Source organism: Epinephelus lanceolatus, chromosome 16 (genome assembly GCF_041903045.1).
Source record: "Epinephelus lanceolatus isolate andai-2023 chromosome 16, ASM4190304v1, whole genome shotgun sequence".
Classification (NCBI taxonomy): domain Eukaryota; kingdom Metazoa; phylum Chordata; class Actinopteri; order Perciformes; family Serranidae; genus Epinephelus; species Epinephelus lanceolatus.
The window spans coordinates 29,283,079-29,310,566 of NC_135749.1; the positions used below are offsets into that span (position 1 = coordinate 29,283,079).

At 40.2% G+C, this 27,488-nt stretch overlaps 1 protein-coding gene across 1 annotated transcript; it reads left to right on the top strand.

Annotated features, from left to right (window-relative positions):
• Positions 1–27,355, top strand: slc9a1b (solute carrier family 9 member A1b). Its single transcript, XM_033637490.2, has 12 exons — positions 1–680; positions 17,701–18,161; positions 19,526–19,776; positions 21,229–21,446; positions 21,642–21,838; positions 22,037–22,126; positions 22,907–22,977; positions 23,448–23,621; positions 24,209–24,323; positions 24,415–24,513; positions 24,921–24,993; positions 25,962–27,355. The coding sequence occupies exons 1-12, from the start codon at positions 392–394 to the stop codon at positions 26,183–26,185; spliced, it is 2,262 nt and encodes a 753-aa protein (XP_033493381.1). The 5' UTR covers positions 1–391; the 3' UTR covers positions 26,186–27,355.
• The last annotated feature ends 133 nt before the right edge of the window (positions 27,356–27,488 follow it).

A 27,488-nucleotide genomic window follows, 5' to 3' on the forward strand; every position in this document is an offset into this window, starting at 1 on the left:
CGGCACCTAAGGTTGCCACCGGAAGTGCCACGGCTAGCTGCCGCTGGATGTTGACACTTGATGAAGTTCTCAGGGTTCCGTTTGAGGAGAGAATGATGGATCTGAAACAACCAGGCAAACACTCGCCAGACTTTAAATCAACTCAGCAGGCGAGTAGGAAAATGTTTTAAAAGCTTCTCCCACCGATGACAACAGATCGTTTGTTCTTCTACATTTATGCATAATTTTGAGATGCCTGGTGACTGTGTGCTTAAAAGTGCGCGCGTCTCCGTTGCGCACCACGCTCACTTCGCGTACAATCCTCATCCTCATCTTCGTCTTCATCGGATCTAGAGCTGAGCAGCAGCAGCAGCTGCAATAACAGAAGATCAGCCTGTCAAAGCATCTGAAAATGGCTGAGCTCCGTCCCGCCCGGAGGAGCTCCAGTCCGCCTCTGATGGGATTAATGTGCGTTGTTTTGCTCGTATTCGTCTCCATAGCCTCCGCGAGTCATGGTGTTGTTTCTAGAGACAACGAGACGTTGAGCAGTCCATCCGGAGAAACACAGGAGGACCCCCATCATCAAACTAACTCCACTGCCCACAAGAAGGCTTTCCCCGTCCTCTCCTTCAACTACGACCACGTCAGGAAACCCTTTGAGATCTCTCTGTGGATCCTCCTGGCCCTGCTCATGAAACTTGGTGAGTGACAGAAATTACAGCATGGTGTCCTGCTGCATAGAAATAATCAAATAATCCCTCCTCCAGCATTAGTGAGAGGCTTGTATAGCTTAATTCCATTAAGATCAACAGAAAAGAGGGACAAAACAAGAGCAGAAGCAATGAAACAGACACAAAAATGAATATTTTTTTGAAAGATCATGAAATTGCCACACAAAAATATTGTGATACTATGATCTATCAGTTTTCCCCCACTTCTTCAAATGACTGTCTTGTGAAAAATAGTAAAATTTGATTTTCAGTGACTTAAAGTAATTAAGATGAAACAATTTATTAGTGTGAATAGTGAAAAACCTAAAGTATTAGAGAACCTTGACAGGAAATCGAATGGTTATGGCCATATCTTTAACCTAAGTTTGTATGCCCCCTGGTATGGAAAGCTGCAAAAGTTATTTTATTACCTAAAAACAAGGACATGTTTACAGGTGCTAATAGCCTATGTCTACAGCAGTGACGGACTGGGACCAAAAAGAGGCCCTGGCATTTTTGACACAGAGGCCCCATGGCGGCGCATCGGCCAGCCAGGGGTGAAAAATGTTCATATTATTTTACAAAAAAATATGCATTTTTACGTCATTTTAGATCATCAGTTCCTTATTTGTGAAAGAACAGGCATGGTGTCTCATATCCCCCCTCCCACATATTACTAGGTACTATGATTGATGATTTTACACATACTAAGATAAAAAACACTACCATTGGCGGAACGTTTCAGAGTGCCACAGAGACACCGAGTGTTCCACAACTACCATAGAAACTCACACACTCACTCACTGCCTTGATGCACAATAGAAGAGGAGATATACACAGTCATTATAAATGATAAAATTGATTTGTGGCTTGCATGGGAGCATGTGGAAAGCTAACCATATGATGAGAATGCAGAAGTTCAGAACACAAACCACGCAGTCAACTCACTACAATCGCACTGGTACAGTAGACAACAATGCACAGCACACAAGATGATAAGGCAGCAGCAGAACCCCCATAAATTCAGGCACATTCAAAGGCCAGACTAATAACCTCAGTTAATAATACTAGTTCTGTGTCTACCAAAACACAAAAATCTGAAATCAAACACCACACAACTTCATCCTGAAGGCTTAGCCTACTTCCACCATTAAACACAGGCGCCCCCTCTTGGACAGAATACAGCACACCCAAATTATAACAGAAACATAAATCTTACACCAACCACAATGCATATTACAATAGCTTCACCAAAACATGAAAAGAGCCCTGCACAGCCACAGTGCACATTTCAATAGCTCTATCAAAAGCAATAGTTACAACAGAAACAAGAAGGACCCTATGTGTTATAAGCCATAATAAATGTTACAGCAGCCACAATGCATATTACAATAGCTTCACCAAAACATGACAAGAGCACTGCACAGCTAGAGTATAAAAATAAATATGTGTCTCTCACTGTCTTCTTTTAAATTTCTTCTTAAGACTCACATTTATCGTATGGTCTTTTCTTAATTGATGTAATTAATTATTGTAACTGTTTTTAAATTATTTGATGTTTTATTGTTTTATGTACTAATTGTTTTTATTGTGTAATTGTTTTATTGTTAAGCACATTGTAACTCCGTTTTGAAAGGTGCAATACAAATTATTATTATTATTATTATTATTATTATTATGTCTTACCTTAGTAAGAGTAGTAGTTAGCAGGCTGCGAAGGAGTTTGCTCTTCTCTGAGGCAGAGGCCGTACTGCTAGCTGCACTTGCTGCAGAGGTGCTCGGTCTGTCGCTGCCGGGTAAACACTTTTTTTGTAAATAAATCTGATTTTATAGCATACTTTTCACTCTCCGCGAGCATAGCTTTCCTTTTTGTCTCTCTCTTTTTCTCCGCTCCACCCTTCTCCACCCGTCTTTTTGTGCCTCGATCCATTTTCGTTTCTTGTTGTGATGTTGTCGTTGACGTTGAGTGCATTACCCATCATTCATTTGTCACTTGTCAGATGTCAAATGTCATCACTCAATGATCGCGAGAAAATGCATGATGACCAAAAACACTTTATATTACCGGTAGCCCCATTTCACTCATATTTATTTAAAATTATATTTAGGCTACTACTTATATGTATATTGTGGCTGATAAAAATGTTTTGGGCCACCAAGAGAAGATTTATTCATTTATTTATTTTTTAAAATTTTTTTATTATTTTTTTTTGCCTGCCTGCCGGCGGCCACAAAGCCATGCGGCCGTTCTGGCATTTGCCCAAATGCCAGATGGCCAGTCCGTCACTGGTCTACAGTGAGGACGACACGGGGTGGTGTGCCCCAGGGAAGTTGCTTGGGCCCATTGCTCCTCCCTATTTTACTAATGATATGCCAACTGCTTTCGGTAAAGTTAGTTTACTATGTTTGCTGATTATGTCACAGTATATATGTTAGCAAAGAGTGTGGATGAGTTAAATATTCTTTTTGAAAATGAAATGACATTAATTTTAGACTAGGTAACCCAAAATAATCTATATGTAGTTCTGAATGTGTTAAAGACAAAATGTATTGTTTTGCTGCAAACCACATGCTAAGGAAAGACAACTAGTTATACATCATCCCCATGAAGGGCAGCTGTATTGAGAAATTCACTGAAGCTGATATTCTAGGGATCACCCTTAATGAGCAGCGATTGTGGCAAAAGAAAAGAGACAAAATATATATATATACAGTACAGGCCAAAAGTTTGGACACACCTTCTCATTCAATGCGTTTTCTTTATTTTCATGACTATTTACATTGTAGATTCTCACTGAAGGCATCAAAACTATGAATGAACACATGTGGAGTTATGTACTTAACAAAAAAAGGTGCAATAACTGAAAACATGTTTTATATTCTAGTTTCTTCAAAATAGCCACCCTTTGCTCTGATTACTGCTTTGCACACTCTTGGCATTCTCTCGATGAGCTTCAAGAGGTAGTCACCTGAAATGGTTTCCACTTCACAGGTGTGCCTTATCAGGGTTAATTAGTGGAATTTCTTGCTTTATCAATGGGGTTGGCACCATCAGTTGTGTTGTGCAGAAGTCAGGTTAATACACAGCCGACAGCCCTATTGGACAACTGTTAAAATTCATATTATGGCAAGAACCAATCAGCTAACTAAAGAAAAACGAGTGGCCATCATTACTTTAAGAAATGAAGGTCAGTCAGTCCGGAAAATTGCAAAAACTTTAAATGTGTCTCCAAGTGGAGTCGCAAAAACCATCAAGCGCTACAACGAAACTGGCACACATGAGGACCGACCCAGGAAAGGAAGACCAAGAGTCACCTCTGCTTCTGAGGATAAGTTCATCCGAGTCACCAGCCTCAGAAATGGCAAGTTAACAGCAGATCAAATCAGAGACCAGATGAATGCCACACAGAGTTCTAGCAGCAGACCCATCTCTAGAACAACTGTTAAGAGGAGACTGCGCGAATCAGGCCTTCATGGTCAAATAGCTGCTAGGAAACCACTGCTAAGGAGAGGCAACAAGCAGAAGAGATTTGTTTGGGCCAAGAAACACAAGGAATGGACATTAGACCAGTGGAAATCTGTGCTTTGGTCTGATGAGTCCAAATTTGAGATCTTTGGTTCCAACTGCCGTGTCTTTGTGAGACGCAGAAAAGGTGAACGGATGGATTCCACATGCCTGGTTCCCACTGTGAAGCATGGAGGAGGAGGTGTGATGGTGTGGGGGTGTTTTGCTGGTGACACTGTTGGGGATTTATTCAAAATTGAAGGCACACTGAACCAGCATGGCTACCACAGCATCCTGCAGCGACATGCCATCCCATCCGGTTTGCGTTTAGTTGGACGATCATTTATTTTTCAACAGGACAATGACCCCAAACACACCTCCAGGCTGTGTAAGGGCTATTTGACCAAGAAGGAGAGTGATGGAGTGCTGCGGCAGATGACCTGGCCTCCACAGTCACCGGGCCTGAACCCAATCGAGATGGTTTGGGGTGAGCTGGACTGCAGAGTGAAGGCAAAGGGGCCAACAAGTGCTAAACACCTCTGGGAACTCCTTCAAGACTGTTGGAAAACCATTTCAGGTGACTACCTCTTGAAGCTCATGGAGAGAATGCCAAGAGTGTGCAAAGCAGTAATCAGAGCAAAGGGTGGCTATTTTGAAGAAACTAGAATATAAAACATGTTTTCAGTTATTGCACCTTTTTTTGTTAAGTACATAACTCCACATGTGTTCATTCATAGTTTTGATGTCTTCAGTGAGAATCTACAATGTAAATAGTCATGAAAATAAAGAAAACGCATTGAATGAGAAGGTGTGTCCAAACTTTTGGCCTGTACTGTATATAATCTGAAGATGCTCCTCTTCCCTAACACCACTTTGCAGGTTACATAAGATTTGGTATTATCTTATCTCGACTACTGCCCAGCAATCTGGTCAAGCGTTGCAAGTAAAGAGCTGTACAAGCTTCAGATAGTGCAGATTAGAGCAGCTCTTCTTGCACTCAAGTGTTGAGTAAGAGAAAGTATCGACCAAATGCATTTAGAGAAAAAAATGAGTACCACAAGTACAGCAGTGATTAAAATACAAATACATCATGACTGAGGGTGATGAACTGAATATAGAAACAACCAGCTGTTGAGTTACCACCGACAAAGTGGAGCAGCATTATGTCTTCAGGAATTACTTAAGGTATCAAGTCTAAAGTCAAAACTAATTTAGTATGATTCCCACAGATTACTGCAGTACTTCACTGTATCAGTGAAATTTATACCAAACTCCACTTAAAAACGGACAATAGTTAAATTTTGCCCCACTTTCCTCTTCAGCAGAATCGCTATTAAAAAATATTTATAACATAAAAAATGTTTAGAGTTTACTGTTGAGTCTGGCAGTCAAATAAATAATTTTCATGTTTGTTTGTTTGTTTATTGGGATCCCCATTAGTTGATATTGCCATCCATATTAAAATAATTTTACTCGAGATGCATTTTATGCTGAAAAAGAAAATGCAGTTTTTATTAAGTTTATGGTCTAATTAAACTTACGGTTTCCCTCAGAAGGTGAAAGAGGGCTGTGAAAACCTTTTAAAACTTTCAGCATGGTGCCAAACATGTTCACTTGGGGATGAGACTAATTATTTGCGAGTAAATTAATTTGTGAACAGAGATGGTTGCATGGGCCATATTTCAAGCTTTGAAAGTTTTTTTTTCCCCGGCAGTTTGCATCATAGTGCCAATAATGTCTCCACAGGCTGCTTCAGTTATGATTCTGTGCCACACTAACTAATTTTAGGACAAGTCTCTGTCTGTCTGTGTACAAATGTTGAAGGATTGGAGTTTAAATTCAGCCCTGGCATAGCAGTTGTTCGGACTGATTAGAGGGATTAAATGTTTCTCTGTGGAGAGTTATAATAAGTCATCTGACCTTTAGCTTCAGCTCAACTACACTCCTGATATGTTGAGAGGCTAAACTGGACAGGTTTTTTTTCTGGACTGTTTTTATTGTTTATTATTATTTTTATCAATATGTATAGTATTTTATTACTGGAAGTATACATCCTGCCAGTGTTGAAGCTGTTATGTTCTATTTTATGTTGTTCTATTTTAACAATGATCCCACCCACCCAAGTAATTTTTGACCAGCTGCCAACCAGACTGTAGAATTTTCAGAGTATTTAACGTCACAACATACCACATTAAACACTCAAAGATTATGTCCATAATATTCAGAGCATTAATATCAGCAGAAAAAAAAACACAGTTTGCTTTGTATAGTGGAGTAATGGCAAGAGAATGAAGTCACCTCTGTGTGGTGTAATCTGAGCTTCTCTGTGGTTTGTTGTGGTAAACTAGTCCAGTGGCGCGTGCATGTTAGTGTATGTTTGTATCTGGCTTGTTAGCTCGTTGCCTCATTACACATTTCACATTACTTTATACTAAAATTATTGAAATGATTGAAGTCCCACACAGTGGTGATCTCTAGCTCACCAGGTAGAATGTGTGTCCTAAAGAGTGCCCAAGAATGACGTTTTTTTGTAGCCTGACGCAGAAGTTAGCATTGCAAAAAGTCAAATCCCAGTCAAAAAGCCTATGGGATTTTTCATTGGATGTTGGATTATTGCACCACTTTCATTATTATTGAAGCCTAAATGCAATCGTAAAGTCAAGGTAACATTAGGTTATAAACGGACTACATTACGGTTGCATGACATAACGTAACCACCATAATAAGGCTGTAAAGCCATGTTCAGTGTGATGATGTTCTGTAGTCTCATTTAGCCACTTGTTAGCAACCACCTTTTTCAAGACACATAGAAAGTTCAAAGCTCATGAGTTGGGTATTTACTGATGTATTTTATGTCGTAGAACAAATCATGAAAATCTCGTAAGCTTGTGTTAACCACAGACCTTATTTCAGGCACCTGACCAAAAACCCATTAAAAGAAACCCATTGACTTTTGGTCAATGGCACTGCTGAGTGGTATAATGTTAACTCAGTTCTGGGTTTTAGGGCTCATTCCTGGGGGGCTCTATACAGGCATAGAGTCCTATGCAGCGACTCAGGTTTGATTCCAACCTGTGGCCCTTTTGCTTCAGGGGCTCAATACAAAAAATATATACATCGGCAGATGAATTGAGGTTTCAGTATTGGTATCGGGAGAGAAAAGGTTGTATATGTGCATCCCTTGAAAAACAAAAATCAACTCATAGAGTATTTCCGCTCAGGTTGGTCCATGATAAAACAGCAGGTGGATATTTCTAAATATTTCGTGTAATATTTAATTGATATCACTGTTGTTGTCCTTCTCCCTTCCTTCTCTATTGTTTTTGTATGCCTCACTACAGCGAGGTTTGTTCTGATGAATCTGATTGGCTGAAGGAATCTCTCCTGCAGTTTGTCGTTGGCTGAGTGAGCAATGTGAAGCTCTGTGGCATCTTATCTGTTGTGTCCAGCTGTTGTCTGTGAGGGCCGGTCCGACTTCCTGTCCTAATGCACTGCTCGATAACAAAGATCCCAGTGTGCAGAGTCAAAGAGAGGAGAAGAGGGGGGCGAGGACGGCTACACACAGGACCACTGACTGCATAAAAAAATGTTACAGCTGCCTCAACCCAGAGTCACATGACAGGGAGGCTGAATGTCAAGGCCGCATTCAGCAGGGAAACAAAATACGAACTTAAAGGAGCTGTTATAATATTGCACTCAGCACCAGTCTATTGTATCGGCCCTTTATATACCTTTAGATGAGCAGCAGGACATCAAGTAAAAATGATTCATTTCATATTATCAAATGTGAGGACTTGCTGCTTTTTTGTTTTTATCTCATCATAAATTAAACATATTTGGGTTTATGTTTAGACAGAACTAGCAGCTACTGGCAACTAGCAAAAAAACCTCATTAATAACCAACAATCAAAATGATTGTTAGCTGCACGCCTTGATTTTTCATTCCAGTAACATCCACTGAAGGCTAATAACAGTGAAGAATTCCCAGTTAAATGTAGATTAAATCCATAAAATTTAACCCACACAGATATTTCTATTCAACCATTCTCTTCAAACAAACAGCCTGTTTGTTCTCCTGCAGCAGCAGCTACAACATGTTTCATATTTAATGAGGATGCTGCAGAGAGTTACAACTGACTAAGTGGATCATTTTTTATTGTCATCACAAACTGCTACTCTAATGCACACAGTGATGCATTGGTAAACATAAACTCTGTCTTTTTTATGTCCTGCATTGTCGTCTAGCCGTAAATGTAATGCCCTGTTGTATTCGTATTTACAGAACAAGTTCGGGTGCATCTAATTTGCTCTTTATTATTATTATCACAGTTGTTTTCTTATTTTGGCTCGTTCCTTATGTAAAAAAAAAATTTCACGAGTGGTCAAGAGCACTCTTTCCTAGATAAGAGAAAAACATTTTGTTTTTACAGTCCACAAATTGTTGTACACGAGGAAATATAGGTTTAGAATTTGAGTTACACAAAAACACATGAATATCATAGAATCATCATTTAGATTATTAGCCTATATGTTTTAAAGTAATTATAATGATTGAAATATTAAATCTGGGGGCTAAAACAATACTAATGGTCCATTTAAGCCAGTTAAAGGCGCTGTATGTAAGAATGTGGCCAAAACGGTTACTGCACTCAAATTCAAAATACTGCCGCGAGACATGTCCGCCCCCCCTCCCCTGCAGATTCGAGGTTGCTGGACAGCGGCACGTTGGAGACTGATTTGTTTGCCCACGGGCAGCTGCCATGGCAGGGCTGCGTCGCCACGTCCTTGATCTTCGGTTTTCCAGTGGACTGTTCGAGCAAGTCCGGCTTCTCTGCTGCTAACGCTGCTGCCGGGATACAGCTGAGGAGAAGCCGGCTGCTAGTGCTATGTACCGGGGCACTGCTAATGCTGCTTGCCGTGCTGCTGTAGCTCAGTCGTAATTTTAACTGATGCTGAGACTCTACTGACTGCGTGACTGGTAGACGGCGGTGGGTGGCGCAACAGGCCAAAACACAAGTTCAAAGCATAAACATGATTTGCGGACCGTAAAAATGTTTTTTAAATGCGAATATTCTGGCGGTACTATTGTTGTCGGTGAGATCAGTATGTTATATCAACATTATTCCTTAGTCTCTGTGACATATTAGGATGATTTTACGACTATTTGTTTTAGATTTCTTACATATAGCTCCTTTAAGACTATAGAAATTGTTTTTTTTTGCTTCCATTTTCATGTTAAATCATTTTGTTTTCATTTAAGTTACTGTTGATGCGGCAGTTACAGCATCACAAATGTTTTACCCAAGCGGCAATCTCCGGGGCTGAAAAATGAAGCTGACACGCAGGTGCCAAAAACTGCAGCTCCTCTAATGGCCCCTTGAGGCTGGCTCCAGAAGCCAGTCAGTCCCCATAGATCCCCATGTTAAAGTGCCCAACTTGACAGCAGAAATAAAAACCTGTTTTGGTCCCTATAGCTAATTTCCCTGTTCATGATAACTGTACAAGGGTAGATTTTTATTTAACTCACCTGTTTACATTTTATTAAGGCTTAAAGTTAGGCAAAATTAATTTGATTCCGAGTACTAGTCATATACCAGTAATTCATTCATGAACTGTAAGCCTCATTGTGTAACATTTCTCTTTACAATTAACACTTGAAATGATGAGGGCACTTGAAAATGACAAGGTAGTACAAAATGTAAAGAAGATCATTTCTGTATTTGTAAGACAACATCAGGCTGGCCTTATATATTGCTTTGCTAAATTTGTATGAATTTACTAAATTGTTATGTAGTAGTAAAATAATAAATTGTGCACCAGCAACTATGTAAAAATCGACAAAATTCACAGGAATTACAATTTATGTGTAAACATTTTAAATATAGCAACACATTCGTTAAAACAGGAATAGAAATTCAAGTAAAACATAATACAACGGCATACAGTAGTCATGTTTCCATCAGCCTATTTAGATGCGCATCTAGAAGTATCGCATTGGAAAATTATGATGGAAATGCCAAAATTCAAATTAAAATCCCCTGATACGCAAAAACTAAAATATGCTCGCTTTAGCCGGGTTTTGGTTGATTCGAAAAAATGTTGATTCGCAAAACGGGGGATGGAAACAGTTATGTTTGAATCAAGTCTGACGTAGCACACCTCTCTCCAGGTGATATCCACACTCCGGGTCAGGAAGGCGGTAATGCATTTACAAGCTGGTTGCCAACCGCCAGAAAATGTAGATCAAGAAGAATGCGAGACTTGTTTTGTTTCCGGTTCTGCGGAAAACTCACGTGAGTTCGTAGTTTTCACCAAAGTCCATACATTTAATGGAAACACACAGGATTCCTTAATTCTTTTAATGCGCATTTCCCATTGATTCTAATCACTTTTGGATGGAAACATAGCTAATGAGAACAAAATGTGAACGTGAAATCAAAATTAAGTCACAAACTAGTGTAAACAAATTAAATACTAAACATTCAAAATAAACAGGAATCTAAAGCTTTGTAAATGTTAAGTAAAAATAGGAATTTAAATTCCAATATAAAATAATATAGAAACTGAAACTGTAAACATAGATTTGAACTAAATAGATTGGTGCCATTTTCAGCGATATCCAGCTATTCAAATCAGTATTGGCCCGATATCTGATCTAAGTGTCGGACCGGTGCATCCCTAATGATGGCCAAAGATCATAGACTGTAAAATACTGGACCTGGCTGCCGTGACATCACCCAAACAAATTAAACATATGACTTTCCAGAGTGTCAGTATTGGTGAAACAGTAAAATCAAAAACCCAGCAATGGCAATACAATAGACTGTATAATAACCAACGTAGCTATGGTGACATCACCAACTGGACTTCTTTTTTGAAGCTTCAAGTTCAGCATTTCAGCCATCACCATCTTGTTTTTTTATAAGCCAGAAGTTATCACATTTGATTGAGAGGGTGGAGCTGTGGAGGAGTGAGGGATGGATCTGACTGAGAAGCTGAAGACACTATCGGTAGACCTGTCGCTCAAAGCATCCCGCCCTTAATTACAGTACAGGCCAAAAGTTTGGACACACCTTCTCATTCAATGCGTTTTCTTTATTTTCATGACTATTTACATTGTAGGTTCTCACTGAAGGCATCAAAACTATGAATGAACACATGTGGAGTTACAGTGCCCTCCAAAAGTATTGGAACAGTGAGGCCAATTCCTTTATTTTTGTTGTAGACTGAAAATATTTGGGTTTGACATCAAAAGATGAATATGGGACAAGAGATCAACATTTCAGCTTTCATTTCCAGGTATTTACATCTGGATCTGATACACAACTTAGAAGATAGCACCTTTTGTTTGAACCCACCCATTTTTCATGTGAGCAAAAGTATTGAAACATGTGACTGACAGGTGTGTTTTGTTGCCCAGGTGTCTCCCAATTACATTGATTATTCAAACAATAAATAGCACTGAATGTCTGAGCTCAGTTTCAGATTGGGTACGATAGGTTTCGCCTGTGCAGACTGCATTTAGAGGTGGAACCAACATGAAAACCAGAGAGCTGTCTATGGGTGAAAAAGAAGCAATTGTGAATCTGAGAGAAGATGGACAATCAATCAGAGCCATTGCACAAACATTGGCCATAGCCAGTACAACCATTTGGAATGTCCTGAAGAAGAAAGAAACCACTGGTGTACTAAGCAACAGACGTCAAACAGGTAGACCAAGGAAAACATCAGCAGTTGATGACAGAAACATTGTGAGAGCTGTAAAGAAAGACCCTAAAACAACTGTTAGTGACATCAGCAACAACCTCCAGAGGGCAGGAGTGAAGGTATCACAATCTACTGTTCGTAGAAGACTTCATGAACAAAAGTACAGAGGCTACACAAGATGATGCAAACCACTCATTAGCAAGGCCAGGCTGGAATTTGCCAAAAGGTACAGAGATGAGCCTCAAAAATTCTGGGAAAAAGTTTTATGGACTCATGAGACAAAGATTAACTTTTTCCAAAGTGATGGAAAGGAGAAAGTTTGGAGAAAGAAAGGATCTGCTCATGATCCCAAACATACAAGCTCATCTGTGAAACACGGTGGAGGGAATGTCATGGCTTGGGCTTGCATGGCTTCTTCTGGGACGGGCTCTTTCATCTTCATTGATGATGTAACACATGTTGGCAGCAGCAAAATGAACTCAGAAGTCTACAGAAACATTTTGTCTGCTAATTTAAAGAAAGATGCAACCAAACTGATTGGGAGATCCTTCATCATGCAGCAAGATAACGACCCAAAACACACTGCCAAAACAACAAAGGAGTTCATCAGGGGCAAGAAGTGGAAGGTTTTAGACTGGCCAAGTCAGTCTCCAGACTTAAACCCAATAGAGCATGCATTTTACCTGCTGAAGAGGAGACTGAAGGGAGTAACCCCCCAAAACAAACAACTGAAAGAGACTGTGGTGAAAGCCTGGAAAAGCATCACAAAAGAAGAATGCAAAAGTTTGGTGATGTCAGTGGGTCACAGGCTTGATGCAGTTGTTGAAAGCAAAGGATTTGCAACTAAATATTAAGTCTCATTCACTTTAATCTATTTTAAGTTTATATGTTCCAATACTTTTGCTCACCTAAAAATTTTGTGTTCCATTACAAATAATGCTATCTTCTAAGTTGTGTATCAGATCCAGATGTAAATACCTGGAAATAAAAGCTGAAATGTTGATCTCTTGTCTCATATTCATCTTTTGATGTCAAACCCAAATGTTTTCAGTCTACAACAAAAGTAAACGAATTGGCCTCACTGTTCCAATACTTTTGGAGGGCACTGTATGTACTTAACAAAAAAAGGTGAAATAACTGAAAACATGTTTTATATTCTAGTTTCTTCAAAATAGCCACCCTTTGCTCTGATTACTGCTTTGCACACTCTTGGCATTCTCTCGATGAGCTTCAAGAGGTAGTCACCTGAAATGGTTTTCCAACAGTCTTGAAGGAGTTCCCAGAGGTGTTTAGCACTCGTTGGCCCCTTTGCCTTCACTCTGCAGTCCAGCTCACCCCAAACCATCTCGACTGGGTTCAGGTCCAGTGACTGTGGAGGCCAGGTCATCTGCCGCAGCACTCCATCACTCTCCTTATTGGTCAAATAGCCCTTACACAGCCTGGAGGTGTGTTTGGGGTCATTGTCCTGTTGAAAAATAAATGATCGTCCAACTAAACGCAAACCGGATGGGATGGCATGTCGCTGCAGGATGCTGTGGTAGCCATGCTCGTTCAGTGTGCCTTCAATTTTGAATAAATCCCCAACAGTGTCTACAGCAAAACACCCCCACACCATCACACCTCCTCCTCCATGCTTCACAGTGGGAACCAGGCATGTGGAATCCATCCGTTCACCTTTTCTGCGTCTCACAAAGACACGGCAGTTGGAACCAAAGATCTCAAATTTGGACTCATCAGACCAAAGCACAGATTTCCACTGGTCTAATGTCCATTCCTTGTGTTTCTTGGCCCAAACAAATCTCTTCTGCTTGTTGCCTCTCCTTAGCAGTGGTTTCCTAGCAGCTATTTGACCATGAAGGCCTGATTCGCGCAGTCTCCTCTTAACAGTTGTTCTAGAGATGGGTCTGCTGCTAGAACTCTGTGTGGCATTCATCTGGTCTCTGATTTGATCTGCTGTTAACTTGCCATTTCTGAGGCTGGTGACTCGGATGAACTTATCCTCAGAAGCAGAGGTGACTCTTGGTCTTCCTTTCCTGGGTCGGTCCTCATGTGTGCCAGTTTCGTTGTAGCGCTTGATGGTTTTTGCGACTCCACTTGGGGACACATTTAAAGTTTTTGCAATTTTCCGGACTGACTGACCTTCATTTCTTAAAGTAATGATGGCCACTCGTTTTTCTTTAGTTAGCTGATTGGTTCTTGCCATAATATGAATTTTAACAGTTGTCCAATAGGGCTGTCGGCTGTGTATTAACCTGACTTCTGCACAACACAACTGATGGTGCCAACCCCATTGATAAAGCAAGAAATTCCACTAATTAACCCTGATAAGGCACACCTGTGAAGTGGAAACCATTTCAGGTGACTACCTCTTGAAGCTCATCGAGAGAATGCCAAGAGTGTGCAAAGCAGTAATCAGAGCAAAGGGTGGCTATTTTGAAGAAACTAGAATATAAAACATGTTTTCAGTTATTGCACCTTTTTTTGTTAAGTACATAACTCCACATGTGTTCATTCATAGTTTTGATGCCTTCAGTGAGAATCTACAATGTAAATAGTCATGAAAATAAAGAAAACGCATTGAATGAGAAGGTGTGTCCAAACTTTTGGCCTGTACTGTATATGTAACTTTAGACCCTAATAAAATGTAAATGGATGAGCTATATATAAAGTCGTCCCCCTTACAGTTGTCATGAATGTTGAAGTTACCTGTAGAGACCAAAACACTTTTTTCGTACCTTTTCTGCTGTAAAGTTTGGCTTTTTTTCCACATGGGGACTATGAGAACTGACGGGCTTCTGTACCCAGCCTCAAGTGGCCATTGGACGAACTGCAGTTTTTGGCACTTCTGTGTTGGCTTTATTTTTCCACAGCAGAGGTTGTTGTTTGCCAAAGATATGAACTGTTATACAGTCATTCTTTAACATGTCTCTATCCTTCAGCTATCCAAGGTGCTGACAGGCTCGTTTATCCAGCTTAGAGACCTCCTTAGATCTCTTAAATGTAAGAGCATTTGGGCTAAAAGAAAAGTGATAGATTTTCAAAAATTATATGTTATTCCTATGATCCAAGACAGTCCAAAAATATAAGTAAATGTGAACAACTCTCTCCCAAATCTAAAATCTAGATGGCTGAACTCAAACTTGTGATGTCATCAAGTTTAAAGTCTGGAGCTGCTCCATAGACAATTGAATTGGGAAAGATGTTCTAGATGACACTGAGAGCACCCAGGGCAATATTCTGAGCATATGGGTACATTCCCTGTTTCCCAACTAGGCTACTTAAGGAGGTCTTACCTTTAGTTAAGACTCATATATTAGATATGATCAATATATCCTTATTAACAGGCTATGTGCCACAGTCTTTTAAGGAAGCTCTCCTAAAAAGCCCACCCTGGATCCAGAGGTGTTAGCCAACTATAGACCAATATCTAATCTTCCCTTTCTTTCAAAGATCCTTGAGAAAGTAGTCGCAGACCAGCTGTGTGATATTCTCCATGATAATAATTTATTTGAGGAGTTTTAGTCAGGATTTAGAGTGCATCATAGCACTGAGACAGCACTAGTTAAAATTACAAATGACCTTCTGATTGCTTCAGACAAAGGACTTGTCTCTGTACTTGTTTTATTAGATCTTAGTGCAGCGTTTGACACTATTGACCATCAAATTCTGCTACAGAGACTGGATCACTTAATTGGCCTAAAAGGTTCTGCACTAAGCTGGTTTAAATCTTATTTATCTGATCGTTTTCAGTTTGTTCATGTTCATAATGAATCATCCTTACGTACTAAAGTTTGTTTTGGGGTTCCGCAAGGTTCTGTGCTCGGACCAATCCTATTTACACTATATATGCTTCCTTTAGGTAACATCATTAGAAATCACTCTGTAAATTTCCATTGTTATGTGGATGATACACAGTTGTATTTATCTATGAAGCCAGAAGATAGTAATCAATTAACTAAACTTCATAATTGCCTTAAAGACATAAAAACCTGGATGAGCACCAGTTTCCTGATGTTAAAAATTCAGACAAAACTGTTATTGTTAAGTTATTGTTCTTGGCCCCAAACAACTCAGAGACTTTATCTGATGACATAGTTTCTCTAGATGGCATTGCTCTGGCCTCTAGCACTACCGTAAGAAACCTCGGAGTAACATTTGATCAAGATTTGTCTTTTAATTCTAATTTAAAACAAACCTCATGGACTGCATTTTTTCATCTGCGTAATATTGCGAAAATTAGGCCTATCCTGACCCGAAAAGATGCAGAAAAATTGGTCCACGCTTTTGTTACCTCAAGGCTGGATTACTGTATCTCTCTATTATCAGGTAGCTTTAGTAAGTCCTTAAAACTCTCCAGCTAATTCAGAATGCAACAACACGTGCACTAACAGGAACTAAGAAACGAGATCATCTTTCTCCTGTTTTAGCTTCTCTGCACTGGCACCCTGTAAAATCCAGAATTTAATATAAAATCCTACTGTTAACTTATGAAGCTCTAAATGGTCAAGCTCCGTCATATCTTAGAGAGCTCATAGTGCCATATTATCCCACCAGAACACTGCGCTCTGAGAACGCAGGGTTGCTCGTGGTCCCTAAAGTCTCCAAAAGTAGATCAGGAGCCAGAGCGTTCAGCTATCAGGCTCCTCTCCTGTGGAATCATCTTCCTGTTACGGTCCGGGAGGCAGACACCGTCTCCACATTTAAGACTAGACTTAAGACTTTCCTCTTTGATAAAGCTTATAGTTAGGGCTGGCTCAGGCTTGGCTGGCTCAGGCTGACTTAGGCCTAGTCTGCCGGAGGACCCCCTATAATACACCGGGCACCTTCTCTCCTTCTCTCTCCCTCTCTCTCGCTCTCTCTCTCTCTCTCGTGTCCTATTACTGCATCTTGCTAACTCGGCTATTCTGGATGTCACTAACTTGGCTTCTTCTCCGGAGCCTTTGTGCTCCACTGTCTCTCAGGTTAACTTATATCACAGCGGTGCCTGGATAGTGTGACATGTGTGGTTGTGCTGCTGCCGTGGTCCTGCCAGATGCCTCCTGCTGTTATCATTAGTCATACTTCTACTGTTATTATACACATATGATTATTGTCACATATGTATACTATCAGATATTAATATATACTTTCAACATATTGTACCACAGTAGCCAGAACTATAACTATAATATTATTACTTTCATTAATGTTGTTGTAAGCTACTGTCATTACCATCTGTCCTGCATCTCTCTCTGTCTCTGTCTCTGTCTCTCTCTCTCTCTCTCTCTCTCTCTCTTTTTGTCTCATTGTGTCATATGGATTACTGTTAATTTATTATGTTGATCTGTTCTGTACGTCATCTATTGCACGTCTGTCCGTCCTGGAAGAGGGATTCCTCCTCAGTTGCTCTTTCTGTGGTTTCTACCGTTTTTTTTTTCCCCGTTAAAGGGGTTTTTTGGGGGGAGTTTTTCCTTATCCGCTGTGAACGTCCACAGGACAGATGGATGTCATATGCTGTAAAGCCCTGTGAGGCAAATTGTGATTTGTGATAATGTGCTTTATAAATAAAATTGATTGATTGATTGACAGCTGAGAACACTACAGCAGGATAAAGCTCATTTGGGTATAAGCAGCTCCAGACTTTATACTTGATGACATCACAAGTTTGACACTTATTTCTCTGGTTTCTAAGAGAAGGTAGATTATGCTCACAATTATTGACTGAACTCTCAGGCAATTTAAACAGTATATTGAAATTCTTAATTAAGTTGGTGTTAGCCTTTAATGAGTAAATGATTACATCTTTCTCTCTCTCTGCAGGTTTTCACATTATTCCCAGAGTGTCACACGTTGTCCCAGAGAGCTGTCTGCTGATTGGCGTTGGCCTGCTTGTGGGTGGCATCATCAAAGCCATCGGAGAGGAAGCCCCCGTTCTTGACACTAAGCTCTTCTTCCTCTACTTGCTGCCTCCCATCATCCTCGATGCTGGCTACTTCCTGCCCATGCGGCCCTTCACAGAGAACATGGGCACCATCCTGGTGTTCGCAGTGGTGGGGACTCTGTGGAACGCCTTCTTCATCGGCGGCATGATATACGGCGTGTGTCGGATTGAGGGAAACCAGCTGGCCAGCGTGGACCTGCTGTCCTGCCTGCTGTTTGGCTCCATCGTCTCAGCTGTAGACCCTGTGGCCGTCCTGGCTGTGTTTGAGGAGATCCACATCAACGAGCTGCTGCACATCCTCGTGTTCGGGGAATCGCTGCTTAACGACGCCGTCACTGTGGTGAGTAAAGAGGTGGCTGTACTTTCTCTGAGTATTTCCACCTTCTGACACTTTTTCACTTCCACTTCATAACATTTCAGAGACAAACATTGTACTTGTTTACTCCCCTGCACTCATCTGACAGCTGGAGGTGCTGGTTATGTTTTAAATTGAGAGTCTACATTACAAACTCATTTTATAAAATACAAAAAAACAATGTTAAAAATCAAACCATGAAATGTGATATTTTCTTCACTCATGTCCTTGTTTTTGTTTAGTTTGTATTCAGTGTCTAATCAGATCAGTGATTAAATTATGACATCAGCCCCTTGAACAGGCAATCACTGTTAATGTGGAACAAACTGTAATCAGTTTTATATTAATTCACGTCTGTGCTTTCTCCTCCAGAGATTAAATGCCTCTGCCAGTAAGACTGTCTGAAGCAAGATGTTGCTGTGAAAATACATCCATATAAATATATGATTTTCAAATACAGAAAATGATTAAGTCAATTATTTATCCATATTTATGTGTGACTCTGAAACACTCTGTACTGTAGGAAAGGAATATAGAAAGGTAGGTGGCCTTTACTAGATGAAATATACAGGCTGTAATAATATCATGAACGTTATTTGAAATAAATTGCATAATTGAAAAGAAAGAAAGAAGGAAAATGAGGGAGGAAGCAAAGGAAAAGGAAGAAAGTAAAGATGGGAGGAAGGAAGGGAGGAAGTGAAGAAGGAAGTAAAGGGAGGGAATAAGGGGAAACAGAAAGATATGAAAGAATGGAGGAAGTAGGAAGGACTAAAAGAAGGAAGTCAAGAAGGAAAGAAAGAAGTGAGGAAGGAGGGAAAGAAGGGAGGGTGTGAAGAAGGGAGGACTTAAAGAAGAACAAAGAAATGTGCATGGAGGGAAAGAAAGAAGGAAGTGGGGAAATAAGGAAAGCAGGAAATATAAAAGAAGGGAGGAACTGAAGAAAGAAAGAGAGAAGTGAGGGAGGAAGGAAGAAATTAAAGGTGTAAAGGTAAAGGTGAGAAAATAAGTAAAGCAGAACGTTATGAAAAGGGGGGGAAGTAAAGACGGAAAGAATGAAAAACAAGTGAGGAAGGGATAAAAGAAGGACGGGAGTGGGCAAGGAAAGAAAGAAGTAAGGAAGGGTGGAAAGAACAGAGGAAATAAGAAAAGAGGAAAGATATGAAAGAAGGGAGGAAGTGAAGAAGGAAGGGATAAAAGGAGAAAGTGAGGAGGTAACGATCTAAGCAATAAAAGAAGGTAGGAATGACTGTCCTCACTGAGATAACACATGCAGGGTTGAAAGCCATTATGACAGTTGATTTTTTGTAAAACACAATAAACTCTCAGTAAATGTTTTTCTGTCTGTGCAGGTTCTGTATCACCTTTTTGAGGAGTTCTCTCACGCTGGAACTGTGACCGTGACCGACGCCGTCCTCGGTGTTGTCTGTTTCTTTGTGGTTTCACTGGGAGGCGTGATGGTGGGAGCCTTCTACGGCCTTCTGGGTGCCTTTACCTCCCGCTTCACCTCGCACACCCGAGTCATCGAGCCACTGTTTGTTTTCCTCTACAGCTACATGGCTTACCTCTCCGCAGAGGTCTTCCACCTGTCGGGCATCATGTCGTAAGTGATCCAGACTTCATGGGTTTGTTGTTTGTCTTCAGTGGAAAATGTATAAACAAGTCAGTCCTTGTTTTTCTCTGATACCCGTTTCACACCAGTTACCTCACGTGCTGAAAATTGGCGGCGGGTTTGACATATCCACAACAAGTGTTTGTACTTGAATTCCTCATTGTGCAGTTTATTGGCACATCACAGTTAGCTTAACTGGTTTGACATGTAATATTATGATTACGTCAGTTTTACTGCCTTTTCAGTGCCGTCAATTTGTTTGTGACATGTTTCTGTGTAGATCATTTGCCTTTCTCATTCAGCATTCTTGTTATGTTTTGATACACTATGTTGTCCCTCATCATCCCAGTCACCTGTCGCTTAATTTCCTCCTCACCATGGAAGGTCAGGAGCTCGTACACCTCGAAGTTTTGCCACATTGTCATGTTCAAAACATAGCTGTATCTGAAAAAATTCCTGCTGCCATCTCACCATTTGTTTGCAGCGACCTGTAATGATTGCATCACAACTGTGCGCCCCATTTGCAACCACTGACATAATTGTTCCCGACCTGGTTGTTAGCAACCCTGGTGATGTGTCATGGACATTGAAATTGACCCTTGTCTGACCCACCTCTTGGCCTGGGTCTTAAAACTGAGCCACTCAATGCAGGTTAACCCTCTCAAACACAAAATCAGCACTGTTTCAACCCTGGTTAAGGCCTCTATGTTAGAGGGTAAAAAAAGGAATAGTTTGACATTTTGGGAAGTACACTTATTCACTGAGTGAGATGAGAAAATTGATACTAAGCTATTCAAGTGTTAAATTTAATGTTCTTTATATCACTCAGCATATCTGTATCTGGTCTGAAAACCTTGCCATGTCGACAAGACATTAAGAAGTAGTCTGACACGCAACCCTCACATTCCATGACTTTGGTTTTTTAATTTCAGTTTTTGTATGGATAAAAAATACATACCATGTTCATTCGTTAGCTTTAGTGTTGCCCGCAGGTGGATTTTGTAACCTTTGGACAGAGCCAGGCCAGCTGTTTCTCCCTGTTTCCAGTCTTTATGCTAATCTAAGCTAACTGCTAGCTTCATATTTAGTGTAAAAACATGAGCAGTAGATCTTCTTGTCTAACCCTCAGTAATAAAAAGGAATGCGGTGCATTTCATAACATGTCATATGTCTTTATATTAATATTTTGCTTTATCAGCTTCTGTAGATGGAGAAGTGATCTCTCTGGAAAGATAGCAAAAGCTAAAAAATCATTTACAGCGTCAGTCAGTAGGGAATGTGTCAGACCTCTGTATTTCAGCCACACGTTATGATTTGGTTTTGAACAGTTGTCCTTTGTGTAGAAATACTGTTTCTTACATCTTTAAACATTTTTGAAAATGTCAAACATCACTCAGAGTTGCTCATGTAATTCTCTCCTTCTTTCCTTCCTTTCCCCAACAGGTTGATAGCATGTGGCGTGATGATGCGTCCGTACGTGGAGGCCAACATCTCCCACAAGTCGTACACCACGATTAAATATTTCCTAAAGATGTGGAGCAGCGTGAGCGAGACACTCATCTTTATCTTCCTCGGTGTTTCCACGGTGGCTGGTCCTCATGCCTGGAACTGGACCTTTGTCATTGTCACCGTGGTCCTCTGTCTGGTGTCCAGAGTGCTGGGTCAGTAAACAGAATGTGGTCAGATAGTGGCTTCTGTCTGGATAACTAACATCATGTGGTTTTTTTGTTGTTTTTTAAATAAATTCCTGCATTTTTCTAAATGAAGTGTATTACTGTAATAATGCTTCCTTCCTTTCCTTTTCTTCTATCTCTTGTGTATAAAATGTATTGTGTTGTTTTCTGTGTGTTTTTCAGGAGTCATTGGCCTCACATTCATCATCAATAAATTCCGTATTGTGAAGCTGACCAAAAAAGACCAGTTCATTGTGGCCTATGGTGGCCTACGAGGGGCCATCGCCTTCTCACTGGGCTTCCTGCTGACCAATAGTGAGATGAAGCACATGTTCCTCACTGCCATCATCACAGTCATCTTTTTCACTGTCTTTGTGCAGGTTTGTTCAGCATTTACATTTCTGTGTTTTATTTTAGGTTATTTAGTAAAAAAAAAAAACATTATTTAAAAGAAAATACTAATAATAATTCAGGTTTGGTCCTCTCTATAAATAACCAGCATCCTTTACTGACATCTTGTTGGCGACTAACTAGAATTGCAAAATCCACATGACCTCACGTCCTGTTTCTGTGTTCAGGGGATGACAATCAGGCCTCTGGTGGAGCTTCTGGCTGTGAAGAGGAAGAAAGAGAGCAAAGGATCAATTAATGAGGAGATTCACACACAGGTGAGATTAATGATTATTTATTTCACAATTTTACTTAAGGTGTTATGAAATACAATAAAAATAACAGAGAAACAGCACAAGACTTAAAAGATCAAACTGTCATCATTAAAGGGTAACTTAAGTATTTTTTAACCTGGACCCTATTTTCTTTTTGTTTTGTGTCTAAGTGACTAGTGAGAACAACAATTTTTGAAATTTTTTGGGCAGCTGTGGCTCAGAGGTAGAGCGCGTTGTTCACAAATAGAAGGATCAGCGGTTCGATCCCTGGCTCCTCCAGTCTGCATGTCAAAGCATCCTTGAGCAAGATAGACTCTTAATTCATCCAGTTAGATTTGAAAATATGATGAATCTATGCAGGCTAAAATTACTGTTTATTTAAATGTAGGCTGGTGGATTTGGCAATAGTGATTTTGCGGCTGTCTATGGTCAAACAAAAGGATCTTACTCTTAAACAAAGTGGTCTATCTCTGAAGGGATCCTTCTCATAATGTTGTTGGACACTTAAAGTAACAGTCTGAGCCTGTCAGTGGCAAAAACAAGTACTTTTAGTGGACGTAAATTAATGGTGCAAACATGCCCCGAATGGTTACATTGCAGCTGTTTCAGCGCTACCAGCTACAGCTCTCTCTCTCAATACTGAATTTAAGAAAATGCTTTTCCCATTAGTCACTTAGACACAAATACATGGGAAAACAAGGTTCAGGTTGAAAATACCAAACTTACCTCTTAAGATATGAAGATGTGGAAATAACAGTATATAAAAACTCATTGTGTCTTCAGTTTCTGGATCATCTCCTCACAGGGATTGAAGACATCTGTGGTCATTATGGGCATCATCACTGGAAAGACAAGTAGGATTTGTCCTAACATTTCCTCTGACTCCTTCCTGGTACTGTCTTTTATGAGCTAAACATTAGGATGTGGAGGCTTATGCACACCTTCAATAACTTCTGTTTAGGTGTGTCGGGGGGAAATTGTCATAGGTTAAGAAAAAAGAATCCTTCACACTGTTGTAGTACTTGCAATAAACTTTATTTGAATGCACAATATTTGGTCCTCAGACCCTCATCAGTTAACAAGGTTTACCTGCTGAATTTTACCTAATGAAGGTGTGAGGACAGAAATGTTCTTATGAAGAAAGTTACAAAGAAACCGCCTTTCAATGGCTTCAAGATTTTGGTTTTAAACCCCCAGGGATGCCACTTGTGTCCATTTGCAAGCTTTATATGATGAATCAAGTTATGAGGATACCTAATAATATTATATATTGTGCAAATAAATTAATAATAGTTGTACATGATACTTTCTCTGTTGTGATCAGGCTGAACCGCTTTAATAAAGCCTATGTGAAGAAGTGGCTGATTGCAGGCGAGCGCTCCACCGAGCCTCAGCTCATCTCCTTCTACAACAAGATGGAGATGAAACAGGCCATGATGCTGGTGGAGAGCGGGAGCACTGCCAAGCTGCCCTCACTTATATCGTCCGTCTCCATGCAGTAAGTATCAGTCATAAGATGGCCAGTGATGTTTGTCACACAGTCCTGAGATCGAGTACTAGAAGTGTCATGTTGGTAACTTTCCACCAAAGAATTGGCCCTAATGAAAAGTGTTGACAGACCTGATTAACCAGGACATTTGTTATAGAAGTTTGTTGTTTATTAACAATGAATGAATGAATAATTATTAATTAATGTTATTGTAGCTATTGTCATTACTGTCTGCCCTGCATCTCTCTTTGGCTCTGTCTCTCTTTATGTCTCATTTTGTCATACGGATTACTGTAAATTCATTATGTTGATCTGTTCTGTACGACATCTATTGCACGTCTGTCCAGCCTGGAAGAGGGATCCCTCCTCAGTTGCTCTTCCTGAGGTTTCTACCAATTTTTCCCCCCTGTTAAAGGATTTTTTGGGGAGTTTTTCCTTATCCGCTGTGAGGGTCCACAGGACAGAGGGATGTCGTATGCTGTAAAGCCCTCTGAGGCAAATTGTGATTTGTGATATTGGGCTTTATAAATAAAATTTTATTTAATCGAAATTTAATTGTTTTAAGTAGTACTGATAAGTGATGTGTGTCTTCACAGGAACATGCAATCAAGAGGTCCGGCCAGACGACGGGCAATGCCGACCATCTCAAAAAGTCGTGAGCAAGAGATCAGAAAGATCCTGCGAGCCAACCTGCAGAAGACCAGACAGAGGGTAGGAAATGATGTCAGTGGATGATAATAATAATAAATGAAAAAGTAAATAAATGTGTTTCTGACGCTCCATTGATGTTTTTCCTCCTCAGCTTCGTTCGTACAGCCGTCACGACCTGATGATCGACCCGTTTGAGGACAGTGTGAGTGAAGTTCGGTTCAGGAAGCAGCGAGTGGAGATGGAGAGGAGGGTGAGTCTAACAGCCGCTGTCATTCTGTCTGTGAATGTTAGAGGTGTGGGAATACAAGATTTCTAAAATCTGCTATGTAACCTTATTTAGAGATGTAGTTCTCTGTGCTGAGACTTGTTCATTCTGTGAATCTTCTTCTTCCTGGTTGCTTTTAATGAGCCGCCATTGTAAGATGACTCTTTGTTAATCCCATTCACTCTGTGGTTAAATGGTTTTGATTAACTGAATGACACCCAAATGTTTTGTTTGTTCTATGATTCAGTATGAATAAATTAAGTGAAGCTAAATGACAATTAAGTCTAAATAACACATTGATTAATATCTCACATTTCAAGATTCTGATTATTGGTTGGTATTAAGCTTTGAAATGAAGTCAGTCTTGACAAATGTTTTTGTCTCATTCACAGATGAGTCACTACCTCACAGTTCCTGCAAACCGCCAGGAAACACCGCCAGTGAAAAAAGTCTGCTTTGAACCAGGTCAGAGTTTATCTTATGGTATGATAAAAGATGAACATGAGGAAATGGGACTTTTATACATTTCTGTAGAGTCACAGTGAAGCAATATTTAAAGAGCATTTTTTTTTCTTTATTTGGACATGTCTCCTGGGTAAAAACAGGATGTTGTGTGTGAACAGGAAGGAATCAAAAAGAAAAGAAGTCATAGTCATGGCTGGGTTCCCACGATCATGAAATTCCTGTCAAAGTTATGAAATTACAAAAACTGTTTTTAGGTCCTGGAAATGGTTAGGCATTAACAGAGTGTTTTGAGATTTTTATGAACTTATTTTAAACAATAGCCACAACAAAGAGTAATTTTCCAAAACATGTTTAACATTACAAAAATGCTTTCCCTGTATTACAATTATAAAATGTAGGGCTGCACAGGGTAACTGTAGACCAGACTTGCATCGCTACAGCACCAAGTCGATCCCCCTTTTGGGAGACAGAAACGCGCTGTCACATCAGGAGGGAAACAGGAAAAGCTGGAGAGTTGTTGTGTAGCAGGTTAACCGAGGCTTTTTCACAGAGATCTGAGTCACATAAGATATGTTAATAATAACTGTCAGTGTGGTAAATGTCTAAATGATGTTAGTGACAATTACTACTGATGGAAAGCTAAAGTGGTCTACAGTGCGAGGCCGCCAAAGTGACATTACAGTCATACTGTGTAGAAGCATGAGACTGTCATCTCCAGCTTAATCTCAGATCAAACAGTTGTCTAGTTAGTAGTAGAAGTATAAAGTAGCATAAAACGGAAATACTCCAGTAAAGTACAAGTACCTCAAAATTGTTCTGAAGTACAGTACTTGAGTAAATGTGGTAAAAGCTGTAAGAAGCACAAGCAACCAAACATCCCCAAAAACAACCCTCACTAAAGCCTAAACTGCTGCTGGTAGACAATGTTTATCACTAATATGTCACTGCTCTGTATCTGTTTTCACCAGAACACCAGGTTTACACCTATGATGATAGCGAGAGCTCCAGAGGCCAGACAGCTCAGACAGATCCAAACCCTCCTGACAACGTCAGCCTGGTGAACGAATCCCCCCAGAGGCCCAATCAGAGCAGCGAACAGAGAGCCAATGTGCCGGACGAGCAGGAAGAGCAACAGAAACTATCACGCTGCCTTAGTGACCCCGGTCCAAACAAGGAGGAGGACCTCTCATGATGAAGCACATATTAACAGGATGAATTCACCTCTCCATGATCTCCTTGTTTGATCTGTTGCATTCAACGAGTGGAGTTCCCAGAGTGAATGGGAGTTGTAGCAAAGCTTTATATTTATTAAGTATTAAGTATTTTCCATGTCCTGTTTTTGTGATATGAGAATATGCCTTTTTCCACAAGTTCACAAGTATTTTCAGCATGTAACATGTTTCCAAAGCATGCACCACTGGACATTTTCTATTTCAGGATTTTATTACAGCCTGAAGTGAGCCGAGTGTCAGCATTTAGTGTCTTAACAAGCAAACTTGCGTTGAATTGTACAAAAAAAGCACTTGTTTTAGCAAGCTTGAAGCACCAGATGGGTGAAGTTTACCACCTCAAAGCACAGTATAAAGAATCTATAAAGCAGTGAGCGACCGATAAATCATCTCGTCTGATATTATGGATATTACCATTGTTGCAGGTATATCAGGGTTGGCACATACATCGGCAAATGAAGAGTAGTAAATTGCTGCACAAAAATACCAAAGAAATATTTGAGGTGATTTAGAAACAATGTCCCCATATGTGAAGTTTGTTATTAGCAATGCTAGCAGCATGGCTCGATAGGCCCAGACACAGCAAACAGACATCAAAGAGCTAGTGGTGATGAGGGCTGACTGTTGCGTCGCCTCACCTCACATGTGTCTCGGCCAAAAAGTTGCACTTAGACACAACTGCCAACTAGTGACCAACGATTGTCTGTGTGAGAGGAAATAACTCTCCATGGCAGCAGGCAGCAGTAGTCTGTAAACATTATTAAAAAAGGGAAATCTGAAGACCAACAGGATGGATTCAAGATGCTAGTTAGCCTGTCAGCACATTAACAACACAATCTGTTATTGAAAGAACAAAGGATATTTATTGTTTGCTAGCGTACAACAACTATACGATGGATTTCCATTACATTTTTTACAGACATTCATGGTCACCAGAGGATGTATCCTAATAACTTTGGTCATTCTCTGACTTCTCCTCCAGCGCCACCATGAGGTTGAAAGTTGGGGGTTTTGGGTGAAATTTCTCAACAACTATTGAATGGAATGCCATGAAATTGTTAAAAAAAAAAAGGTAAACTATGCAGAACTGTCACTGTTTGTAAACACGTTTGTCAGTGAAAGAGACAGTAAAACTTAGGTTTGGGAGGTATCACAGTATTACAGAATACCAGGGTATTTAAAAATCCTCACGGTATCATCTTTGATACCACCAAAGGTACAGGCGCTCCTCTTTCTGTTACACTCACTGTATGTAGTGCGCAGCGG